Here is a 21,978-nt window from a genome sequence, read left to right as displayed (position 1 = left end):
CACCCACCCGTTCACTCACGCGCCCACCCACCTCGTTCACTCACGCGCCCACCCACCCGTTCCACTCACGCGCCCACCCACCCGTTCACTCACGCGCCACCCACCCGTTCACTCACGCGCCACCCATCGTTCACTCACGCGCCCCACCCACCCGTTCACTCACGCGCCCACCTCGTTCACTCACGCGCCCACCCACCCGTTCACTTCACGCGCCCACCCACCCGTTCACTCACGCGCCCACCTCGTTCACTCACGCGCCCACCCACCCGTTCAATCACTGCGCCCAACCTCGTTCACTCACGCGCCCACCCACCCGTTCCACCACGCGCCCACCTCGTTCACTCACGCGCCCCACCCAACCGTGCACTCACGCGCCCACTCTTTCACTCACGCGCCCGCCCACCCACCCGTCACTCACAGCGGCCCACCCACCCGTTCACCTCACGCGCCCACCCACCCGTTCACTTCAACGCGCCCAACCCAACCCGTTCACTCACGCGCCCACCTCGACCCTTCACTCACGCGCCCACCCACCCGTCACTCACTGCGCCCACCACCTCGTTCACTCACGCGCCCCACCCACCTCGTGCACTCACGCGCCCCACCTCGTTCACTCACGCGCCCACCCACCCGTTCACTCATGCGCCCCCACCCGTTCACTCACGCGCCCAACCCACCCGTTCACTCACGCGCCCACCCACCCGTTCACTCACGCGCCCACCCACCCGTTCACTCACGCGCCCACCCACCCGTTCACTCACGCGCCCACCCTCGTTCACTCACGCGCCCACCCACCCGTTCACTCACGCGCCCACTCCACCGTTTCACTCACGCGCCCACCCACCCGTTCACTCACGCGCCCACCTCGTTCACTCACGCGCCCACCCACCCGTTCACTCACGCGCCCACCTCGTTCACTCACGCGCCCACCCACCCGTTCACTCACGCGCCCACCTCGTTCACTCACGCGCCCACCCAACCCGTTCACTCACGCGCCCACCCACCCGTTCACTCACGCGCCCACCTCGTTCACTCACGCGCCCACCAACCCGTTCACTCACGCGGGCCCACCCACCCGTTCACTCACGCGCCCACCCACCCGTTCACTCACGCGCCCAACCCCACCCGTTCACTCACGCGCCCCCACCCGTTCACTCACGCGCCCACCTCGTTCACTCACGCGCCCACCCACCCGTTGCACTCACGCGCCCACCTCGTTCACTCACGCGCCCACCCCACCCGTTCACTCACGCGCCCACCACCCGTTCACTCACGCGCCCACCCCCCGTTCACTCACGCGCCACCTACTCACGGCACCCGTTCACTCACGCGCCCACCCACCCGTTCACTCACGCGCCCACCCCCACCCGTTCACTCACGCGCCCACCCACCCGTGCACTCACGCGCCCACCTCGTTCACTCACGCGCCCCACCCACCCGTTCACTCACGCGCCCCCACCTCGTTCACTCACGCGCCCACCCACCCGTTCACTCACGCGCCCACCCCCCCCGTTCACTCACGCGCCACCCACCCGTTCACTCACGCGCCCACCCACCCGTTCACTCACGCGCCCACCCACCCGTTCACTCACGCGCCCACCTCGTTCACTCACGCGCCCACCCACCCGTTCACTCACGCGCCCACCCACCCGTTCACTCACGCGCCCACCCACCCGTGCACTCACGCGCCCACCTCGTTCACTCACGCGCCCACCCACCCGTTCACTCACGCGCCCACCCACCCGTTCACTCACGCGCCCACCCACCCGTTCACTCACGCGCCCACCCACCCGTTCACTCACGCGCCCACCCACCCGTGCACTCACGCGCCCACCTCGTTCACTCACGCGCCCACCCACCCGTTCACTCACGCGCCACCCACCCCGTTCACTCACGCGCCCACCCACCCGTTCACTCACGCGCCCACCTCGTTCACTCACGCGCCCACCCACCCGTTCACTCACGCGCCCACCCACCCGTTTCACTCACGCGCCCACCCACCCGTGCACTCACGCGCCCACCTCGTTCACTCACGCGCCCACCCACCCGTTCACTCACGCGCCCACCTCGTTCACTCACGCGCCCACCACCCGTTCACTCACGCGCCCACCCACCCGTTCACTCACGCGCCCACCTCGTTCACTCACGCGCCCACCCACCCGTTCACTCACGCGCCCACCCACCCGTTCACTCACGCGCCCACCCACCCGTTCACTCACGCGCCCACCTCGTTCACTCACGCGCCCACCCACCCGTTCACTCACGCGCCCACCCACCTCGTTCACTCACGCGCCCACCCACCCGGGCACTCACGCGCCCACCTCGTTCACTCACGCGCCCACCCACACGTTCACTCACGCGCCCACCCACCCGTTCACTCACGCGCCCACCTCGTTCACTCACGCGCCCACCCACCCGTTCACTCACGGCGCCCACCCACCCGTTCACTCACACGCCCACCCACCCGTTCACTCACGCGCCCACCCACCCGTTCACTCACGCGCCCCACCTCGTTCACTCACGCGCCCGACCTCGTTCACTCACGCGCCCACCCCACCCGTTCACTCACGCGCCCACCCACCCGTTCACTCACGCGCCCAACCTCGTTCACTCACGCGCCCACCCACCCGTTCACTCACGCGCCCACCTCGTTCACTCACGCGCCCACCCACCCGTTCACTCACGCGCCCACCACCCCGTTCACTCACGCGCCCACCTCGTTCACTCACGCGCCCACCCACCCGTTCACTCACGCGCCCACCCACCCGTTCACTCACGCGCCCACCCCACCCGTTCACTCACGCGCCCACCCACCCGTTCACTCACGCGCCCACCCACCCGTTCACTCACGCGCCCACCTCGTTCACTCACGCGCCCACCCACCCGTTCACTCACGCGCCCCACCCACCCGTTCACTCACGCGCCCACCCACCCGTTCACTCACGCGCCCACCTCGTTCACTCACGCGCCCACCCACCCGTTCACTCACGCGCCCACCCACCCGTTCACTCACGCGCCCACCCACCCGTTCACTCACGCGCCCACCTCGTTCACTCACGCGCCCACCCACCCGTTCACTCACGCGCCCACCTCGTTCACTCACGCGCCCACCCACCCGTTCACTCACGCGCCCACCCACCCGTTCACTCACGCGCCCACCTCGTTCACTCACGCGCCCACCCACCCGTTCACTCACGCGCCCACCTCGTTCACTCACGCGCCCACCCACCCGTTCACTCACGCGCCCACCCACCCGTTCACTCACGCGCCCACCCACCCGTTCACTCACGCGCCCACCCACCCGTTCACTCACGCGCCCACCCACCCGTTCACTCACGCGCCCACCTCGTTCACTCACGCGCCCACCCACCCGTTCACTCACGCGCCCACCCACCCGTTCACTCACGCGCCCACCCACCCGTGCACTCACGCGCCCACCTCGTTCACTCACGCGCCCACCCACCCGTTCACTCACGCGCCCACCCACCCGTTCACTCACGCGCCCACCCACCCGTTCACTCACGCGCCCACCCACCCGTTCACTCACGCGCCCACCCACCCGTTCACTCACGCGCCCACCCACCCCGTCACTCACGCGCCCCACCCACCCGTTCACTCACGCGCCCACCCCCCCGTTCACTCACGCGCCCACCCACCCGTTCACTCACGCGCCCACCCACCCGTTCACTCACGCGCCCACCTCGTTCACTCACGCGCCCACCCACCCGTTCACTCACGCGCCCACCTCGTTCACTCACGCGCCCACCCACCCGTTCACTCACGCGCCCAACCACCCGTTCACTCACGCGCCCACCCACCCGTTCACTCACGCGCCCACCCACCCGTTCACTCACGCGCCCACCCACCCGTTCACTCACGCGCCCACCCACCCGTTCACTCACGCGCCCACCCACCCGTTCACTCATTTGTTGTTCAGATGAACACGGGTCCATTGATACCCTGTGAGCCAGTCGCTGGGCAGACTTTGGGGATACCTGGGGAACGAGGCAGACGCGGTCCCCATCCTCGTGGGGCTCAAGGCCTGTGGGAAGAGGGACAATTAAGCTGGCCCCAGTGGTGAGGGCTGCCCAGGAGGCCCCCTTGAGGAGTGGATGAGGCAGAGTAAACTGGGTCCCTCGGGGCTGCTTTGGCCGCTACAGTCTCCTCTGGTGGCAGGCGTGGTCCTAGAATTTTCTGTGGTTCCCCCTTTCCGTCCCCTTTTCTCTTTCCTAGAGCACCAAGGGTGGCCTGAAATCGGAGATGTCAGTGGAGCAACTCACTGAGTGCGGGTGAGGGAGGGACCAGGGGCGGAGCCTGGGGTCGGGGGCGGGGCAGACCTGCCTGACCTTCTTGGGAGGGGCCCTCACTCTGCCCACCGCTCTAATTGCTGCGGGGCCTGCACCGGCCCTCGCAGGGCTCACCCTCCACCCTCCGCAAAGCCCGGCAACACAGGAAGAGCTGGGGGCAGAAAGGGCTCTGGCCCTCGGTCATGAGGTCCCACTGCAGGCACTGGGGGCCAGGAGGGACCCGGAGACTGGGCTCTCTGGACCCCAACCCCAGGCTGGTTTCCTAACACCCGGAGCCGGGTGCTGCCAGGAAGCCTTACCCTCATCGGTGGCGGGGAGATCCTGCGGCTGGGCATGAAACTTACAACCGGTGCCAGGAGGCAAGGGCGCAGAGGGCTCACTCATACCACCGGCGCTTCGTGAGCACCTACTGTGTACGGGGTGGGGCTGGGACCTGGAGTGCCCGGGTCAGCCAGCTGTCGGCCTTTCGCCTGTCCTCGCACGCAGGACACCAGAGGTCGATCAGCCAATGAGCTCTCCCCTCTGCCTCGACACCCACCTGCACAGCATGTGCTTCATGGCAGAGCCGGAAACACTCACATCGGGACGAGGGCCGGGCACGTGCGCTCTGCAACAAGAGAGCCGCAGAGTCCTGGGGTCTGGGAGAAGCAGGGGGTCCCATTAGGCGTCTCTGAACTGCAGGCCGCAGTTCAACCTTTAGAAGGGCCTTAGCAGTGCGGGACCAGGCTGGCCTACGGACTAAACTCCTGACTGCCTGGGTGGTAAAGGAAACCATACATGTACCTCGTATCCCCGACCCAAGCCCTCCAGCACCCCTGCTGCGTTGTCTCTCCAGGGAGACATGACCGTCTTGCATTCCTGGACTCCCTTTCGTTGGAGATTGTAACTGGCCCAGCCAAGGGTCCCTCCCTGCTGCCCCCTGTAGGCTCACACTTCCGGGCACCTGCCCAGGTCCCTGCCCCGTTCCCTGGGTGGGAGCCCAGCCCTGCTGCAGGCCCCTGGGATGCTTGTGAATTGTAGAATCTTGACTGGGCACAGGCAGAATGTTTCTCATCTTTGAAAAGTTGCAAGAGCCGCGGAGGGGCCCTGGCTCTCCCTGCCGGGCGGTATTCCTCCAGACCCTGCCACATGTGGCTGGCTGGCATCCCCACTTCGCAGCCCACCTCGGTCTGGGCCAAAGGTCTTTCCTGTTTTGGTCTGAGAGTGGGCTCCTTTTGAAGGAAAGTTGTGGATTCTCCTTTCCGGTCTCACACTTACTGAAGGCCTGCTGTGTGCAGAGCACTGGGCTGTTTCAGCTCCCTTAACCCATTTTATCCTCAGCAACCCCAGCTGGGTGAGTTCAGTTCTCTTCTGCTCACAGGCTGGGCAGCCAGCCCCACCTGGACTGAAATCCCAGATCAGCCATGTCTGAGCTGTGTTCCATTGGGCAAGTCACTCCCCCTCTCTGAGCTTCTTCACGCCTCTGATAAAGGGGGACCCGTGCCTACTTGTTGGGGCTGCTGTGAGAGTTATAGGTAATGTAGGTGAGGGGACCTTCCCCCTCCTGTACGCTCCCAGCCCTGAGGTCCTTACGGTCTACGGCTCCTGGGTGTTCACTGCGGATGGGGTAGGGGGAAGGGCTCAAAACTCTGCCAGTCGATGACGGCAAGGTCTGTGGTCCAGGCGGTGAGCCGAGCATGGCCAAGGGCGGAGGAAGCAGACCGCTGCTGGTCCCTCCTGCCAGCGGGGCCCGTGCACTCGTCGGCCCATTTACCCTCCCAAGGTCACCCTGGGAGGAGGGCTTGTCCCCCCCCTCGAACCACCACAGCCCCACCCCGACTCTGGGAGGCTAAATGACCTCCCTGTCACCCAGCCGCTGAGCAGCTCTGCACGGGGCCCTGTCAAGGCTGAAGCTTCAGGCTCCGTGTTTGGGGAACTTGAGAGGGAGGGTGCAATTAGCGGTCACGGGCGCTGCACCCCTTCTCCCTTCATAGCCCTAAAATCACCCTTCTCAGCCTCTGATGAGCTCGGAAATGCCTGTGAGGGCAGCACAGGGACGTGTGCCCCTCCTGGCAGCTGCCCCCGTGCTGAGCCCTGGGTCTCAGGCTGCCCTTTCCACCCCCCAGGGCCACGGACGGAGGGGCCACCCGGCTCTCCAGGGAGAGTTCGGCCTATTTGGGGCCCAGAACCTTGCTTCTAGGAGGTGTGCTGGGGCGGAGAATTTAGCAACGAAGTCAAAGAAAAACCACTCAAAAACAATAAAAAGGGAGTGAAAGAAGCCAGACACTAGAGAGTACATACGATTTCATTCCATAGACGAACAGACAAAATGAAAGGCCGACGAGACAGATCAGAGCAGTGGTAACCTTTGTGGGGTGCAATGGGATGGGGGAGCACATTGGGGGTGCTAGGAAAGTTCTGTGCCTTGTTGGGGGTGGTGATTACACACGCGTGTGCATGTGTAAACATGCACCAGCTCTAAAGTTAGGATGTGTGTGTGTTTATTGTGTGTGTAATATGCCCCCCGCAAACTAAAACAGCAACCGCGAAAAGGACACAATCCAGACACTTCTAGGTGTGGGAGCCTCGGGGGAAGGTTTGAACCTCGTTTGCCATTTGCTTTTCACGAGGGCCCTGCCTGCTTACAGAGCTGCCAGGAGAAAGCAGCTGCCCAGTTTCTTTGTCAACCTTCCCACTGCCGGGTCTTGTCATATGAAGAGATTACAGGTTTGAGGATGTTTTTTTTAACCATGTGTTTCCTTTTTTCCCCCCCTACGATTTTCCCTGTAGCACAGACAAGGACCAACATTCGAGTGAGTACTTTCCTAATTTAGGGAATCTTTTCCTGCTGGATACGTGTGGAGACAAACGTGTCATGATGACAGGTTGATCATTGGGTGTGCTCACGGTTCCTTTGTGGTCTGCTGTGTGTATCTCGAGCCCTCTTGTCCGTTTGTCCCTCCTTCTGTCTGTCCGTGCATGGATCTGGCTGTTCCTTCTTAGGATACCGCTCGTATGGGTAGAGAGATTTATAATTCCCATCAGCAGCAACTATGGAGTGTTCAGTGTGTGGGCTCTGGAGCCAGCAACCTGGGTTCAAACACTAATCCCCTCATTTACTAGCCACGTGAACTTGGGCAAGTGTCTGAACCGGTCTGTGCCTCAGTTTCCTCATCTGTAAAATGGGATTAATAATGGCACCCCCCCCCCCTTAGAATGGTGGTGAGGGTGAAGAGATACCTTGTGAATGTGCTTAGCACAGAGTAAGTGCTTAATAGTGATTGTTCACTAATTTAGCTGCTACTTTTGCGACAGAGATCTTCACCAATCAAGTGATTAACCCAGCCTTCCTTCTTCATTCATTCATTCCTTAGTCAGTCTGCCTGGCCAGTTGGTCATCCATCCATCCTTATACCAATCCATCTATCCATCCATATACCAATCCATTCATCTATTCATCCGTCCATTCACCCACCCATCCATCCATCCATCCATCCATCTATCTACCAGCCCATCCATTCATCATCCATCCATCTTAACATAATTTTTCCTCCTTGAACCTTACCCACTTGGGACAAAGAGCTGTATGGGCAAGGGATTCTCACCTGCCGAGTAGGAAATAGTGACCTGCGAGGGGCTTCTGAGAACAGGGGCTGAGAAAGGTTGAGTGGGGAAAGGGAGGAGAGGGGAGGCACGAGGGAGGCTGGTCGGATGGCTGTGTGTGTGTGTGTGGAGGGGCAGCCGGAGGACACAGGGGTTGCCCAGGGAGCAGTGTTTGTTAGGGGGCTGCATGAGGCTGGGTCACACAGTGAGGGGCAGGGCCATGGAAAAGGGCTTCCTTAAAACCATTTCTAGCACGTCCATCCTGTTCTGGCCTGTGACATCCGCGTGCACATTGGCCTCTGATTTCCTGGCTCCTTCAGGGACACAATTTCACTGACCACAGGCCAAGGGGGGAGGGGGTCTGGGAGGGACCACAGGTGTTTCCACCATGTTTATTGGTTTATGGGGCATTTTAACGTGCATGATGCTATCTGGCGCTGCTTTTCCCCCTTTATTAATGAGGGAACTGCGGCACAGAGAGGTGAAGTGACTCGTTCAGAGTCACACAGCAGCTGATTGGCAGAATCAAGAGGGGAATTCTACTCGGTTTGGGTATTCAGTGCCTGCAAGAGCATTCTCCCCAGGGGAAGGTGAAGAGCTGAATAGCTGAGAAAAGTAGGAATGCAGCTTGTGGGAAAAGGACATTAGTCTGAGGACTTGGCACCTCTGAGGCTGGACCCGTGGCCGGAGCTGCTAAGATGCAGCCCCATGGGCATGACTCAGCTACTGAGGGCGCTGGTCTTTTGTGCACTGTAGCGAAGTTCAGACTCTCTGGGAGCGCTGGGTGCCCTTATTCTGCCAATCCACAAACGCTGCGGAGGAGACCGCTGGGCCAAGGGTCAGTGCGGGGCTGGTCCCTGCTCAGCCACCTATGGCAGTTCCCGTGGGCTTGTGGGTGGAGCAGGGAACCAGCAGGAAGCAGGGCAAGTTCCCAGAGGAAGGGATGGTGTCCGCAGCAGGAAGGGTGACCATTTATTTAAGTCCTACTCTGTGCCCAGCCACCATCACAAGTGTGTTATCTGCCCCCAGACTGGATGTTTACAGTCATCCCACCTAGTGGTTATTATCAGCCGTACTTTACGGAGGAGGAAAACAAGGCACAGAGAGGGCAGGCGATTCTCTCCAGGCCACACAGCCAGGGGAGCAGTGACTCTGACCCAGACCTGTTCTTTAATTCAAGAACCATGAGATAAAACTACATCTCCCTCGAGACTGGTTATTCTGAGACACTTTGGTGGAAAAAAGTCCCTGTTTGGCCCAAAGGTAATAGCATCGTAATGAGATGTTTAATGGATCTGTCTGCAGAGGACGTCTTTGATGAATTATTTAAGCTGGCTCCGGAGAAAGTGAACGCTGTGAAAGAGGTAAGAGAAGTCAAAGTTCCAAGAGTACCTCCTGCCACCCGCCCACCCACCGCCCACCTGCCTTGAGTCCGGGGGTGGGGGTGGGGCAAAGGGAAAGGAATCGGGTCCCCACTCTGCACCTGCTGTGCGCCGGGTGCCGCGCGGGGGCCTTTTTGTGACCCCAAGTGGGAAGATCGCAAACCCGAGCTGGGGACCTGGGGCCTTTGTCCTTCCCTGGGTAGGCCATAGTGAACTTCGTCAACCAGAAGCTGGACCGCCTGGGCCTGTCTGTGCAGAATCTGGACACCCAGGTAGGGACTCAACTGCAGGGTCTGGGGCAGGGAAGGGGCATGGGGAGGGGGTTCCACAGGGCACTGGGAGCCTGGGCCCATCCTATGTGGCCTGGCGTGTGTCACCTCTTGGAACCTTGGGGTCCTCCTCTCCAATGGGGATGTTGCCGGTAGGCGGTATTGCCAATCAGGGGCACGACGGGGATCCTGTGAAGTGGGGATCTCGGGGTTTGTCTACGCTGTTATTACTTTTCATTGTAAAATAACCACTTTTCAGCTGTTTTCAAAATTAATCTTGGTCTATCCAACCCCAAGACTCAAAGCACGTGAGGTTCCCCTAACTGCATCCGCTCGCAGCGTTTATTAGGTTGTGCTGTGTGCCAGGAGGGGTTGTAGGTGCCGACACAGCCCCGTGTCTGCGGACTCCCTGAGTTGCCCAGCCCACTGTTCTGGGGCGGGAACAGAGTCTTAGGAGGTCAGCCTTCCCCAGTGGGTCGTGGCCTCCCACGAGGATTCTGTGCCCTGTGGTTTCCCTCAACACGGCGGGGCGCAGAGGAGCTGTGAAGCTAATTGCCGGCCCAGGGCCTTCAGGGCAGCAATGGAGCCTGCTACACCCTGGGCGCGTTAACTGGGCGTGGTGGTGCAGGGGTCGGGCCACGTGGGTTTTGCTCACACAGCATGACTGGGGCCAGGTGGTGAGGTCAGGTCTGGTCACTGGAGCTGCTGATGTCTCAGGCACAGCCTGACATTAGCCAGCGGGGAACGGGGTAGCTATACCCCTGTGCCTGGTAGCTAAAGCCGATACAGCCCTCACCACATGCCCGGCCCTGAGCAAAGTGCTTTGCGTACATTAACTCACTGACTCCTCCCAACAGACTCTTCAGGTGGGAACTGATACTATCCCACTTTACAGATGAGGACATTAAGCCCAGGGAGGTTAATTAACTTGTCCAAGGTCACACAGTGATTAACTGGTGGACCTGGGATTTGAACCCAGGTTGCTGAGGCCAGAGTTTGTGCTCCATCACCACCTCGCACGGCGGCCACGTGAGAAGTCTGCGTGTGACGTGGTGTGGTGACACTGCAGGGTGGAGATAGCAGATGGGTACGTGTTGCTCCTGGGCTCTGAGGACACCTCCTCCACCTTAGCTGTGTGGCTTTGGACCTGGACTTCTCTCAACCTCAGGCTCCTCTTTTTTTTTAAATGGGTGCAGGGATACCAACCTCAGAGAACTGTGAGTAAGAAATGAGATGATGAGCATCCAGGTATTTTGTGTATTACCTGACGCACTGTCTATGCGTAGTAAACAATACATTTGTGGTTTTACTGTATTTTATGTGGGAGTGAACAAGATGATTTCTTAGGTTTACATTCTACCCGTTTCATCTTTATCTCTCCCTTGGTAAAACAATGACGTTTGCAGAATAATGGCACATGTGAGGATGGTATTTCGACTGCTGGATAAAAGGGGATATTAAAGTCCCTGGTATTTTGGTGGTATTACCAGGGAATATGCCAAACTAATAGCATCAGAACAGACCTAATATGAGGAAATTCCATTAAGGACTTCTCGTGGTGGCTTTTCCTCCAACATTCAATCTTGTGTTTTGTGTCTTTGAAGAGATTGAATACGATTATATTAGCATATGATGTGCTGGTGCTAGGGTGACAGCTTTATCTCTGAACATACAGACAAAACAGACCAATACAAATGTGGCAGCCAGCAAAATGAGCCCGGTGTGCTGTTCTCTGCCTTTTCCTGATGGAATTATTTTACACTTAACTCTGTTTTCGCCTGGGCTTCTGTAGCTCATGGAACAGTGTGTGGTTTAAAAAATGATTTGAAGCTATTTTACAGAAAATGTAAAAAGGGCTCATTTTATGGAACGCATGCTCTGTGCTAGGCAACCAATAACTGCTTTATACCTGCTGCTGTTTACAACAACTCTGTGAGGTCAGGTGTCGTCCCCGTTTCTCAAAAAGGAACCTGAGGCTCAGAGAGCTTGTGTGACTTCCGTAGGGTCACACAGCCTGTGAAAGGCAGAGGGGCTCCTCCAGGCTATCTGCCTCCCCTTCCCTCCTTTGTAGTTTGCAGATGGAGTCATCTTACTCCTGCTGATTGGACAACTGGAAGGCTTCTTCCTGTACTTGAAGGAATTCTATCTCACTCCCAAATCTCCTGCGGAAATGGTAAGTTTTCCAAAGATTTTCCTCAGGGGTCTACCTCTAGGTAGACAGATCTAGGAAATTGGCATGATCAGTCATTATTTATTCACTTCCAGGTGAAGTAAGGGTGATGGGAAACTTTGTTTGTCCATATGTCTGCCCATCCATCCACCAGCCTCACCCATAGACCCTCACACCTATCCACCTGCCCATCCACCCATCTATCCACCTGCCCATCCATCACCCATCCATCCATCCATCCACCTGCCCATCACCCATCTATCCACCTGCCCATCCATCCATCCATCCATCCACCTGCCCATCCATTCATCCACCCATCCATCCACCTGCCCATCCATCCACCTGCCCATCCATCCACCAGCCTCACCCATAGACCCTCACACCTATCCACTGACTTATTCATTCACTCATCCACGCATTTCATCCACCCATTCACCTGCCTGCCCATCCATCCATCCATCCATCCACCCATCCATCCACCTGCCCATCCATCATCCATCCATCCATCCATCTATCCACCCATCCATCCACCTGCCCATCCACCCATCTATCCACCTGCCCATCCATCCATCCATCCATCCACCTGCCCATCCATCCATCCACCCATCCATCCACCTGCCCATCCATCCACCTGCCCATCCATCCATCTATCCATCCATCCATCCATCCACCCATCTATCCACCTGCCCATCCATCCATCCACCCATCCATCCACCTGCCCATCCATCCATCTATCCATCCATCCATCCATCCGCCCATCCATCCACCTGCCCATCCATCCATCCGCCCATCCACCCATCCACCTGCCCATCCATCCATCCATCCGTCCATCCATCTATCCACCCATCCATCCAACTGCCCATCCACCCATCTATCCACCTGCCCATCCATCCATCCACCCATCCATCCACCTGCCCATCCATCATCCATCCATCCATCCAGCCACCTGCCCATCCACCCATCTATCCACCTGCCCATCCATCCATCCATCCATCCATCCACCCATCCATCCACCTGCCCATCCATCCATCTATCCATCCATCCATCCATCTATCCATCCATCCATCCACCCACCCATCCACCTGCCCACCCACCCATCCATCCACCTGCCATCCATCCATCCATCCACCCACCCATCCACCTGCCCATCCATCCATGCATCCACCTGCCCATCCATCCATCCATCCACCTGCCCATCTATCTATCCATCCATCCATCCATCCATCCATCCATCCATCCATCCATGCATCCACCTGCTCATCCATCCATCCATCTACCTGACCATCTATCCTTCCATCCATCCATCCATCCACCAGCCTCACCCATAGACCCTCACACCTATCCACCTGCCCATCCACCCATCTATCCACCTGCCCATCCATCACCCATCCATCCATCCATCCACCTGCCCATCACCCATCTATCCACCTGCCCATCCATCCATCCATCCATCCACCTGCCCATCCATCCATCCACCCATCCATCCACCTGCCCATCCATCCACCTGCCCATCCATCCACCAGCCTCACCCATAGACCCTCACACCTATCCACTGACTTATTCATTCACTCATCCACGCATTTCATCCACCCATTCACCTGCCTGCCCATCCATCCATCCATCCATCCACCCATCCATCCACCTGCCCATCCATCATCCATCCATCCATCCATCTATCCACCCATCCATCCACCTGCCCATCCACCCATCTATCCACCTGCCCATCCATCCATCCATCCATCCACCTGCCCATCCATCCATCCACCCATCCATCCACCTGCCCATCCATCCACCTGCCCATCCATCCATCTATCCATCCATCCATCCATCCACCCATCTATCCACCTGCCCATCCATCCATCCACCCATCCATCCACCTGCCCATCCATCCATCTATCCATCCATCCATCCATCCGCCCATCCATCCACCTGCCCATCCATCCATCCGCCCATCCACCCATCCACCTGCCCATCCATCCATCCATCCGTCCATCCATCTATCCACCCATCCATCCAACTGCCCATCCACCCATCTATCCACCTGCCCATCCATCCATCCACCCATCCATCCACCTGCCCATCCATCATCCATCCATCCATCCAGCCACCTGCCCATCCACCCATCTATCCACCTGCCCATCCATCCATCCATCCATCCATCCACCCATCCATCCACCTGCCCATCCATCCATCTATCCATCCATCCATCCATCTATCCATCCATCCATCCACCCACCCATCCACCTGCCCACCCACCCATCCATCCACCTGCCATCCATCCATCCATCCACCCACCCATCCACCTGCTCATCCATCCATCCATCTACCTGACCATCTATCCTTCCATCCATCCATCCATCCACCTGCCTATCCATCCATCTACCTGTCCGCCCACCCATTCACCCATGTACCGGATCCATCATTTTCTGAGGTCCTCTTGGCATCAGGCCCCGTGGGCCATAAAGACAGTCCAACACAGCTCCTGCTTTTGAGGACCGCTCACTCTCCACCCGCTGGACTCTCAGTGATGTATGGTATTCTAGGGCTGTGATGAAGTGCCTTGGCTCATGGTGGGTGGGCCGGTGCAGGACCTGAAAGAAAGCGTGGCTAGCGGGATCTGCAGCAGTCAGGAGAGGCCTTGTGTGAGAGGCGGCCATGAAATTGTCTAGGGCTTGGTTCGCAGCGTTAACTAGGGAGGGCACCCCCAGGGGAAGGGAACAGAGTCAGCCAAGGCTCAGATGTGGCAGGGCTTCTGGCCTTGTGGGGGTCAGGAGTTCCCATGTGGACCCTGGAGTCTGGGGGGCTGATTGGGAGATGGCTGCGTTAGTCCAGGCGGAGGGCTCTGGTCTCTGCCTGCACCTCAGGCTTTTTGTCCCTAAAATGTGCTCACAGCCCCTGCCCTGCCACCCCTCAGACCACAGGGGTATGTGGTCCCTGGTTCCCCAGACCCACCCAGGACCCCGGGTGGCCAGCTTCTCTCTGTCTGCACCAGGGTCCCAGGGACGGCTCAGCGGCAACCCAGGGTAGGAGGGCACCCTTTCACCCCTCCACAGAGACGGGACACCAGGCAGGGCTGGGTGCTGGTTCCCAGTGCCAGCCTTGGGGAGTTTCTGGGAAAAGGAAAGATTTTTGTTCCCTTTGATGTGCCCATGGCCCTGGGGCTGGTTCAAACCTCAAGGCCTGCCTGGGGTTGGGGGGTGAGCCTGTACACCCTTGACCCTGGCCCAGTTCCAGTTTCGATCTCTGCCTGGCCCCCACATATCCGCAGCCCTGTCTGTCCCTGCTTCTGGCCGCAAGCCTGACCTACTCGGTCCCCTGCCGAATGTGCCAGGCCCGCCTTCCCCGCCTGCCTGACCCCCGCCGCAGCCTCACTGCCCGCCTTTGCTCCTTACTCGGCCCGGGCCTCTGGCGTCTCCAGACCTTCCCCAGGCCGTTCTCTAGACCCATCCTGCTTCCTGCTTTGCTTCAACCCCTTAGCCGGGTGGCCGGCTCTGACCACCTTATCCCCTCTGAGCTCTTGGGCATCCTATGGGGCCCCGAACCACGGCTACTCTCACATTCTCTTGGAGTTCCTACCTGCCTCCGGCCTCACCTGGCCCGTTACCCCACTTCTCCCTCACTCCATACCCCTGCGAGGGAGGCAGGGCAAGGTTGTATCTCCATTTTACAGAGGGGAAAACTGAGGCTTTGGGACATGCCCAGGGCCATCCAGCTACTCAGTGACAGGTCTGACACCAGGACTGGCCACCCAACCCTCAGCCCACATTTCGCCCTTTGCAGCAGGAAGATACCATCTTTGTGGGCATCATCTCCACCTTCCCAGGAGGCAGGGGGGCTCTTGACTCGAAGATGGATTTGGGACTCAGATTCCCAAGAGCTGAGAAGCAAACAGGCTAGAGCAGTGCAGTGTTTGTAGCTCTAGGGGTGGTAGAAACAGTGGTCAACACTTCCTAAGTTCTCGTCCTTCACCAGGTACTGTATTAACCAGCTATTGCCACGGACATGCTGTGTAACAAACCCCCCAGACAACCAGTGCCTTAAAACTGCGATCCTTCATTCTCATGGATCTGCGGGTCGGCCGGGTTTGGCTGCTCTAGGCTTGGCTGGGCTCCACCACTCGTGCGGGATGGGCTGGGCGTCAGGCCATCTAGGCTGGGGTCACTGGGGCGGTCCAGCTCTGTGCCATGTGCTTCTCGTCCTCCTCCTGGGACTGGCAGTGAGCCTGGCATGGTTTTTTCACGGCAACCGCAGGGACACAGAGACAAAGCAGAACACACAAGGTGCAGGCTCAGACCTGGGGTGCTGTCACTTCCTCTTCATCCTCTTGGCCAGAGGAGGCCCTGCGGCCTTGGTGCAGAGGCGGGAGAGCCCTGTGCTGTGTGGTGCAGAGACGATGCAGAACTGGGCCCGGGGAGGCGCTTGCCTCCCTGGATGAACTTGCTAATTCCTCCCCACATCGGGTCTCTGAGTAGGAACTATTCCCCATCCCCATTTTGCTCTGGGGAAACTGAGTTCAGAGAGAGCTAGTAAGCTGGTCAGGAGCGCACCACTAGTTTGGGTCGAGGTCAGACTGGCATCCAGGCTTGTACGTCTCCAAAGCCAGAGCCGCCTCCTTGCGTCCTTCCGGGGGAGCCAGGGGGAGCCCCATGGGAGATGGGGGTGGGGTGGTGGGCTTCTGGAGGCTCGCCCGGAGCTGCGGGGACGGGGGGCTTAGGTGGGTCAGAGTGAGGCTGAGACCGTGGCACTGACCTTCATCCACAAGGCAGGAGGCCCATGTGTGATGAGGGTGGGAGGCTGGAGACGGGCAGGTCACACGCGGGCCCCCTGGGGATGAGGGGCTCAGAGCAGCACAGGGGTCCCCTCTCTGTTACTCAGGTGTTGGGGATGTCACACCTGAGTAATGGGATGTCAAGGTGTGATCACTATTTGCTCACCTCCAACCCCTAGTTAGTTACAAGCCAGGGACAAACATCCCAACTTCCAAGGCCCCTGTGTGCAGGCAGCCTGCCAACTCCACCGGCTTCAGAACAGGCTTCAGGACCGGCTTCCAAAGATGAGCCACGATCTATGTGGAGGAAAAGAAGCAGCCTCTCAGCTCAGACCCCAAGGATGCATTTGTATGGACTATTGTAGGAAACCTCAGCCATAGGAATGTGTAATAAAAATGCCGAGGAAGTCATTAGCAGAAGAGCGCAGGAACTGCGGCCTTTCCCGAGGAATTGTTTTCTCTGCAGCGTGGCCTCTGGCCATTGAATTGCTCCTTATCAGACCTTCTTTGCCGATGGCGTCTACGTGAGGTTGCCGTTCCCTGAGGGAAGAGGCATCCGGGTGGAGGAGAGAGGCGGTCATTTTCTCTGCAGAAATGAAAGCGCAGGGCCAAGAATCTCTGGCTTCCTCCTACATGCAATTACTTCTCCCCGGGACGATTTGAATGCATCCTTCTGGGTCGTAACCTTCTCTCAGCTCCATACTTTCATCATCTCAAACTGTGTGCGGAAGAAAACTGATGCTTTGGGTGGAGCGTGGTGGGATCAGGCTGGAGCCTGGGGCAGCTGCTCCTGGTCAGACTGGGCATCACCGAGGAGTGTGACCCATAGAAACAAGTGCGATCACCGCCCTAGTTGATGGCAGCAATTCTCACATTCCACGAGGGCAGGCAGTGGGTCTGGGTTTGCCCCTGTTGCGTGGCCAGCGCATAGTAGATGCTCAATAATTTTTATTTATTTTTTGCGGTACGCGGGCCTCTCACTGTTGTGGCCTCTCCCGTTGCGGAGCACAGGCTCCGGACGCGCAGGCTCAGCGGCCGTGGCTCACGGGCCCAGCCGCTCAGTGGCACGTTGGGATCTTCCCGGACCGGGGCACGAACCCGCATCCCCTGCATCGGCAGGCGGACTCTCAGCCACTGCGCCACCAGGGAAGCCCAATAACTATTTTTTAAATAAGTGAAGGAAGTCTTTCCAAGACACTGGTCCCGTGAGCCGCTGTGTGAGAAATGGATCCTATGGTCAAGTCACCTGGGAAAATGCACAGTCTCGAAGGCTCATGACACACCAAGACATATTCAAGGCTCTGAGAAGTCCTGCAGTGGGGGATTTCCATATAAATTTGTCGAAGCCAACGTTTCCCAAAGCTGTTTGGCTTTCTGCACCCTGGACCACGCTGTGGGGATGCGGGCTTAGAGGGTGAGCGCATCAAAGGCAGGGCTGCGAGGCGGGGGAACCCAGCCCGGGTGTCTCGTTCTCACTCTGACATTTACTTTCTGTGCGCCCTGTCAATAGTGTTCATGATGAGAATGAGAATAATAGCAACAGTTGTAACCCTCATTTTCCAGTCGGGGGAAGACTTGGGGACAAAGCACGGGACGAGCAGTGGAGGTCTTAGCCCCTCACTCTGAGGTTTGCTTCCACCTGGTCTGGACATCCCCAGGGGTGTGTCTCACCTGCTTGGGAACATTGGCATCTGTGACAGGCTTGGTTTCTTCTTCTTGACGGGCTCTAGAGGGGCCAGCCCTGCTGGGCCGGTGACCCAGCCTCTGCCACTCTCTCTTTTGCATGTTGGACCCAGCTCAGTGCCTCTGTCCATCTGATGCTCCATCAACTCTCCCCCTTGGAGAAGGGCTCTGCTCGCTGCCTTCCAGATCCCCGTGGTCCCCGCACGGCCACCAGCTGCCACGGAGGACTCTGGCCCCTTGCCCGGGATGCGGCAGGAGTCCTTGGCGTGGGCGGAACATGCTCCCCCTGACCCTGCCCTGTGCCCTCGGACCAGGACTGCGACCTGCCCCTTTCCCTCTCAGACAGAGTTCTGTCTCAGGGGCTTCAGGCCCTCCTACACGCCTCACTTCCCAACCCTTGTAGGAGCCCGGACAGCTGGAATTTGCAGGGAAGCCCTGGCTCTGCCTTTATTATTCCACGTTCAAGTCTTGCCTTGTGGTTCCAATCCTGTGTCCACCATCACACTTGGATCTACACGGCAGCTTGGAAAGGCCTCTGGAAGATGCACTATTCCCCTTGTACAGATGAGGGGACAAAGGCCCAGGCAGGACATGTGCCTTGTCTGACCTGTGACTTGTGACCTAGTGGGGTGGGTGCACAGACATCTAACCCAGATCTGCCCAGACCCACCAGGAGGTGACTGCAGGCGGCCTAGGCAGGGCGGCCTCCTCGGATGGGCCTGGCTCATCTGCTGCTCTGCCAGCCGGGTCTCTGGGCCCCTGGCTAGGTTGCCATGGGAACTGCCTGGCCTGTGTGAAGCGGGCTTTGGGGCTGGTATGGTCGGCAGATGGGGAGGGAAGGGACCAGCACGGCTGGCCACCAGTCTGGGACATCCAGTCAGCACGGTGGGCCTGAGACCGTTGAAGGAAGGACCTGCTTGAGGCGCCAGTGAGCCGGGGACTCAGCCAGCTTTATCCCTGCCTCGTCCTGCCTTGCCCCACGCCCTCTTTTTTACCACACCAGCCTGCTGCCCCAAGGAGAAGGGCAGGGGTCTTTTCGGTGGGGTCTGAGAAACCAGCTGTGAAAAGGCAGGGCTCCACTAACAGAGGGGCTGCTCTGAGCCGAGGGCTGATGGGGCTCCCCAGGTCCCGTCACCCAGGGTCCTGTATCGGGGGAGATGGTGGAGACCCCACTTTGCAGGGAGCAAGTGGAGGGCCCGAGGCACCAAGGGACTTGCTCGAGGCTCCCCAGGACCGAGCGGGGATCCGAACCTGGGTGGGCCTGAGTCTGGCCCGGGGAATTCTCAGTGCTGAGAGCCGTGTCTCAGGCGCCAGCCCAGGCAGAGGGGTGGCACAAAGGGCAGGCACCTGGGTAGAGGTGGCTCCTCCAGCCCCCGGTCTGCTTTGCAGGCCTCTGGTTCCGACACTTTCCGTCTTGTGAGTTCGGATGAGCCCCGTGGCCACTCTGAACGTCGGTCTTCTCATCAGTGCTTTACCCATGGAACTCAGCTCTCTGTTCCTGAGGGAGTCTCTGTTGCTCACGGGTTTGGGGGCTGCTTCGGAAAAGATCAGGATGAACCCATGCTCCCTTCCCCGGTTAGTCCCCTCACCTGGCAGGACTCACCCCCAGGTGTCACCTCCACCAGGAAGCCTTCCCTGATCCCTGGGCTGGGTGCCTTCCTCAGGGACTGCCTTTCCCACTAGAGGTGGCCTCCTTGCTGCACAATGGGTCATTGTGCTGACATCTGATGGGGTCTTGTCATTGTAGCTACACAACGTCACCCTGGCCCTGGAGCTGCTGAAAGATGAAGACCTTCTCAATCACCCCGTGAGCCCCGAAGGTGAGTGCAGGGCCCTCGTGGGCAGCCAGCCTCGGGCGGGCGCCACAGAGCGGGGCACGGGGCGTGGGGACAGCCGTGTGTTGGTGCAGCCTCTTGCCTGGCGTTTGCTGAGTTTTCCTAGGCGGGGCACTGTGTCCACAGCCCCTACCCACGCCAGTGGAGGATGGTCCTGGGGAGAGGAGATGGGGGACTGAGGTCCCTGGGGATGGGCTGTCCGGAGGGCTGAGGCCTGGAGGAGTTGCAGTGTTGGGGACCCCACAAGAGGGTGCCGGGGAGGAGAAGGAGGTAGCACGCCCTGTGCTGGGTCCTGGACTCAGGCCTAGCTTGACCTACTGTCCTGGTTTGCAGGGGCCTCTCCCGGGTTTAGCTTGAAGGCCTGTGTCCCAGGGAACCCCTTGGTCCCGGGCAAAGGTGGACGGTTGGCCACCCCCTGCCCACGCCTGAACCCTGCCCTGCTCTCCCCTGGCCCGCAGACATCGTGAACAAGGACACCAAGAGCACGCTGCGAGTCCTCTACGGCCTGTTTCGCAAGCACAAGCTGAAAGAAAGCACGGACGGGGAGCCCCTGGAATCCCCAAATTAACCATCACAGCCCCCAAAATCTGCTTCTTAGAGCCTGCCTGCCAGCCCCAGCTGGAGGTCCTGAGGGCCGCAGAGGGATCTCCTCGCCGTCCAGCCAGCCCCTGGGCCTCCCACTCTTATCCTGTGTGTCTGTGGCACGCCCCAGCCCCTCCTTCCCTCCTTGCTCTTTCCATCTGTTTGAATATCTTTGAACTCACTAAGCGTGGATTCGTTCTGAGCCAACCTCTGGCCTCGCTCAGTTTCTTTTAACAAATGTATTTCTGGGAGGGATTTGGGGAGCCTGCCGTAGTCCTGGGAAGGGCCCCGCTAAATGTACATGAATATGAGCTGACCCCCCGCTCCGCACGCAGCCTCTCTCCCCACAGGGTGGGTGTGGGAGGGGCTCTTGTCTCTGAGGCCACCCCTGGGGTAGCCAAGAGCCCAGCGGTGCTGACCTTCACTGGAGCAGGACCGCCCCTCAGGTGTCAGGGTTGACCTGACGGCGGAGACCCGCCTGCCCACACTCAGCTACTGCAGCCCGCCTGCCTCTCGAGTGGTGGCCCCAGCATCGCCCTCCAGAGGCAGGAGCCCTAAGTGGCTCCAAAACCAGGCCGCTGTGCCCCTTGGGAAAGTCAGTTCAGTTACTTTTCAGAGGAACCGTGGCCCAGGCCCAGCCCTATGGCCGCGATGGTGAGCTTTGCCCAAAAGTCACAGAGAAGACGTCTTTGTGGCTGATTAGTGGGTCAGATCGTCTCCTAGTCGGTCCCCAAGGAGCTGCTGCGTGCGTGTGTGTGTGTGTGTGTCTGTGTGTGTGTGTGTGTCTGTGTGTGTGTGTGTGTCTGTGTGTGTTTGTGTGTGTGTGTGTCTGTCTGTCTGTCTCTCTCCAGCGAGACTCAGCACTTGCTGCGTACATTTATCAAAGCTAAAGTCCCTGTGGGAGGATTGAACAGGGATTCCCAGAGCTGACATCCGATGGGCACCAGCCTGGAGGAAGCAGGGTGGGTGGGGCTGGGGGTAGGGAGGGCCCACAGGGGAGGGCGGGGCGGTGGACCCTGGCTGGTGCTGGGCTCCTTCCTGCTCTCCCAGCTCCAAGCCCCTGTGGAGGACAGAGCCTACTAGGTCTGGGGTTGTCACAGTTTGACAGCCTTGGATTGGGGGAGGGGCTTTGGGGCAGGGGGCCGGGCCATCTTTGCCAGACCAGCTGCTGGAGAGTGGAGAATGTCCTGCCTACAGGGAGGGACATAAGGAACCCTTGGAGCTGGTGTCTGAGTGTGAGAGAGTCTCAGAGTGGTCTTCCCTCCAACCCACCCGCCATCCACATGCTCCCCTTACCTCCTGATTCACAGATAATTAGGTGTAGATGAGACCATGAGGATGGGGCCCCTGTGATGGGATTAGAGTCATTGTAAGAAAAGAGAGATCAGAGCTCTCTCTCT

The 21,978-nt window shown here is 59.2% G+C and overlaps 1 protein-coding gene across 1 annotated transcript in view; it reads left to right on the top strand.

Moving 5' to 3' along the window:
- Positions 1–21,532, top strand: part of PARVG (parvin gamma) — a 34,460-nt gene extending 12,928 nt beyond the window's left edge. Inside the window, exons 7-13 of the mRNA XM_032646436.1 lie at positions 4,234–4,289; positions 7,077–7,099; positions 9,195–9,253; positions 9,475–9,543; positions 11,612–11,713; positions 19,909–19,981; positions 20,455–21,532. Coding sequence (XP_032502327.1) covers positions 4,234–4,289; positions 7,077–7,099; positions 9,195–9,253; positions 9,475–9,543; positions 11,612–11,713; positions 19,909–19,981; positions 20,455–20,564 — 492 coding nt within the window. The 3' untranslated portion in view covers positions 20,565–21,532. The remainder of the gene's footprint in view (positions 1–4,233; positions 4,290–7,076; positions 7,100–9,194; positions 9,254–9,474; positions 9,544–11,611; positions 11,714–19,908; positions 19,982–20,454) is intronic.
- Positions 21,533–21,978: the final 446 nt, after the last annotated feature.

The sequence above is a fragment of the Phocoena sinus genome, chromosome 10, assembly GCF_008692025.1.
Source record: "Phocoena sinus isolate mPhoSin1 chromosome 10, mPhoSin1.pri, whole genome shotgun sequence".
Taxonomy (NCBI): domain Eukaryota; kingdom Metazoa; phylum Chordata; class Mammalia; order Artiodactyla; family Phocoenidae; genus Phocoena; species Phocoena sinus.
Note: the sequence above shows the minus strand (reverse complement) of the source record. Positions and strands in the feature narration are given on the sequence as shown.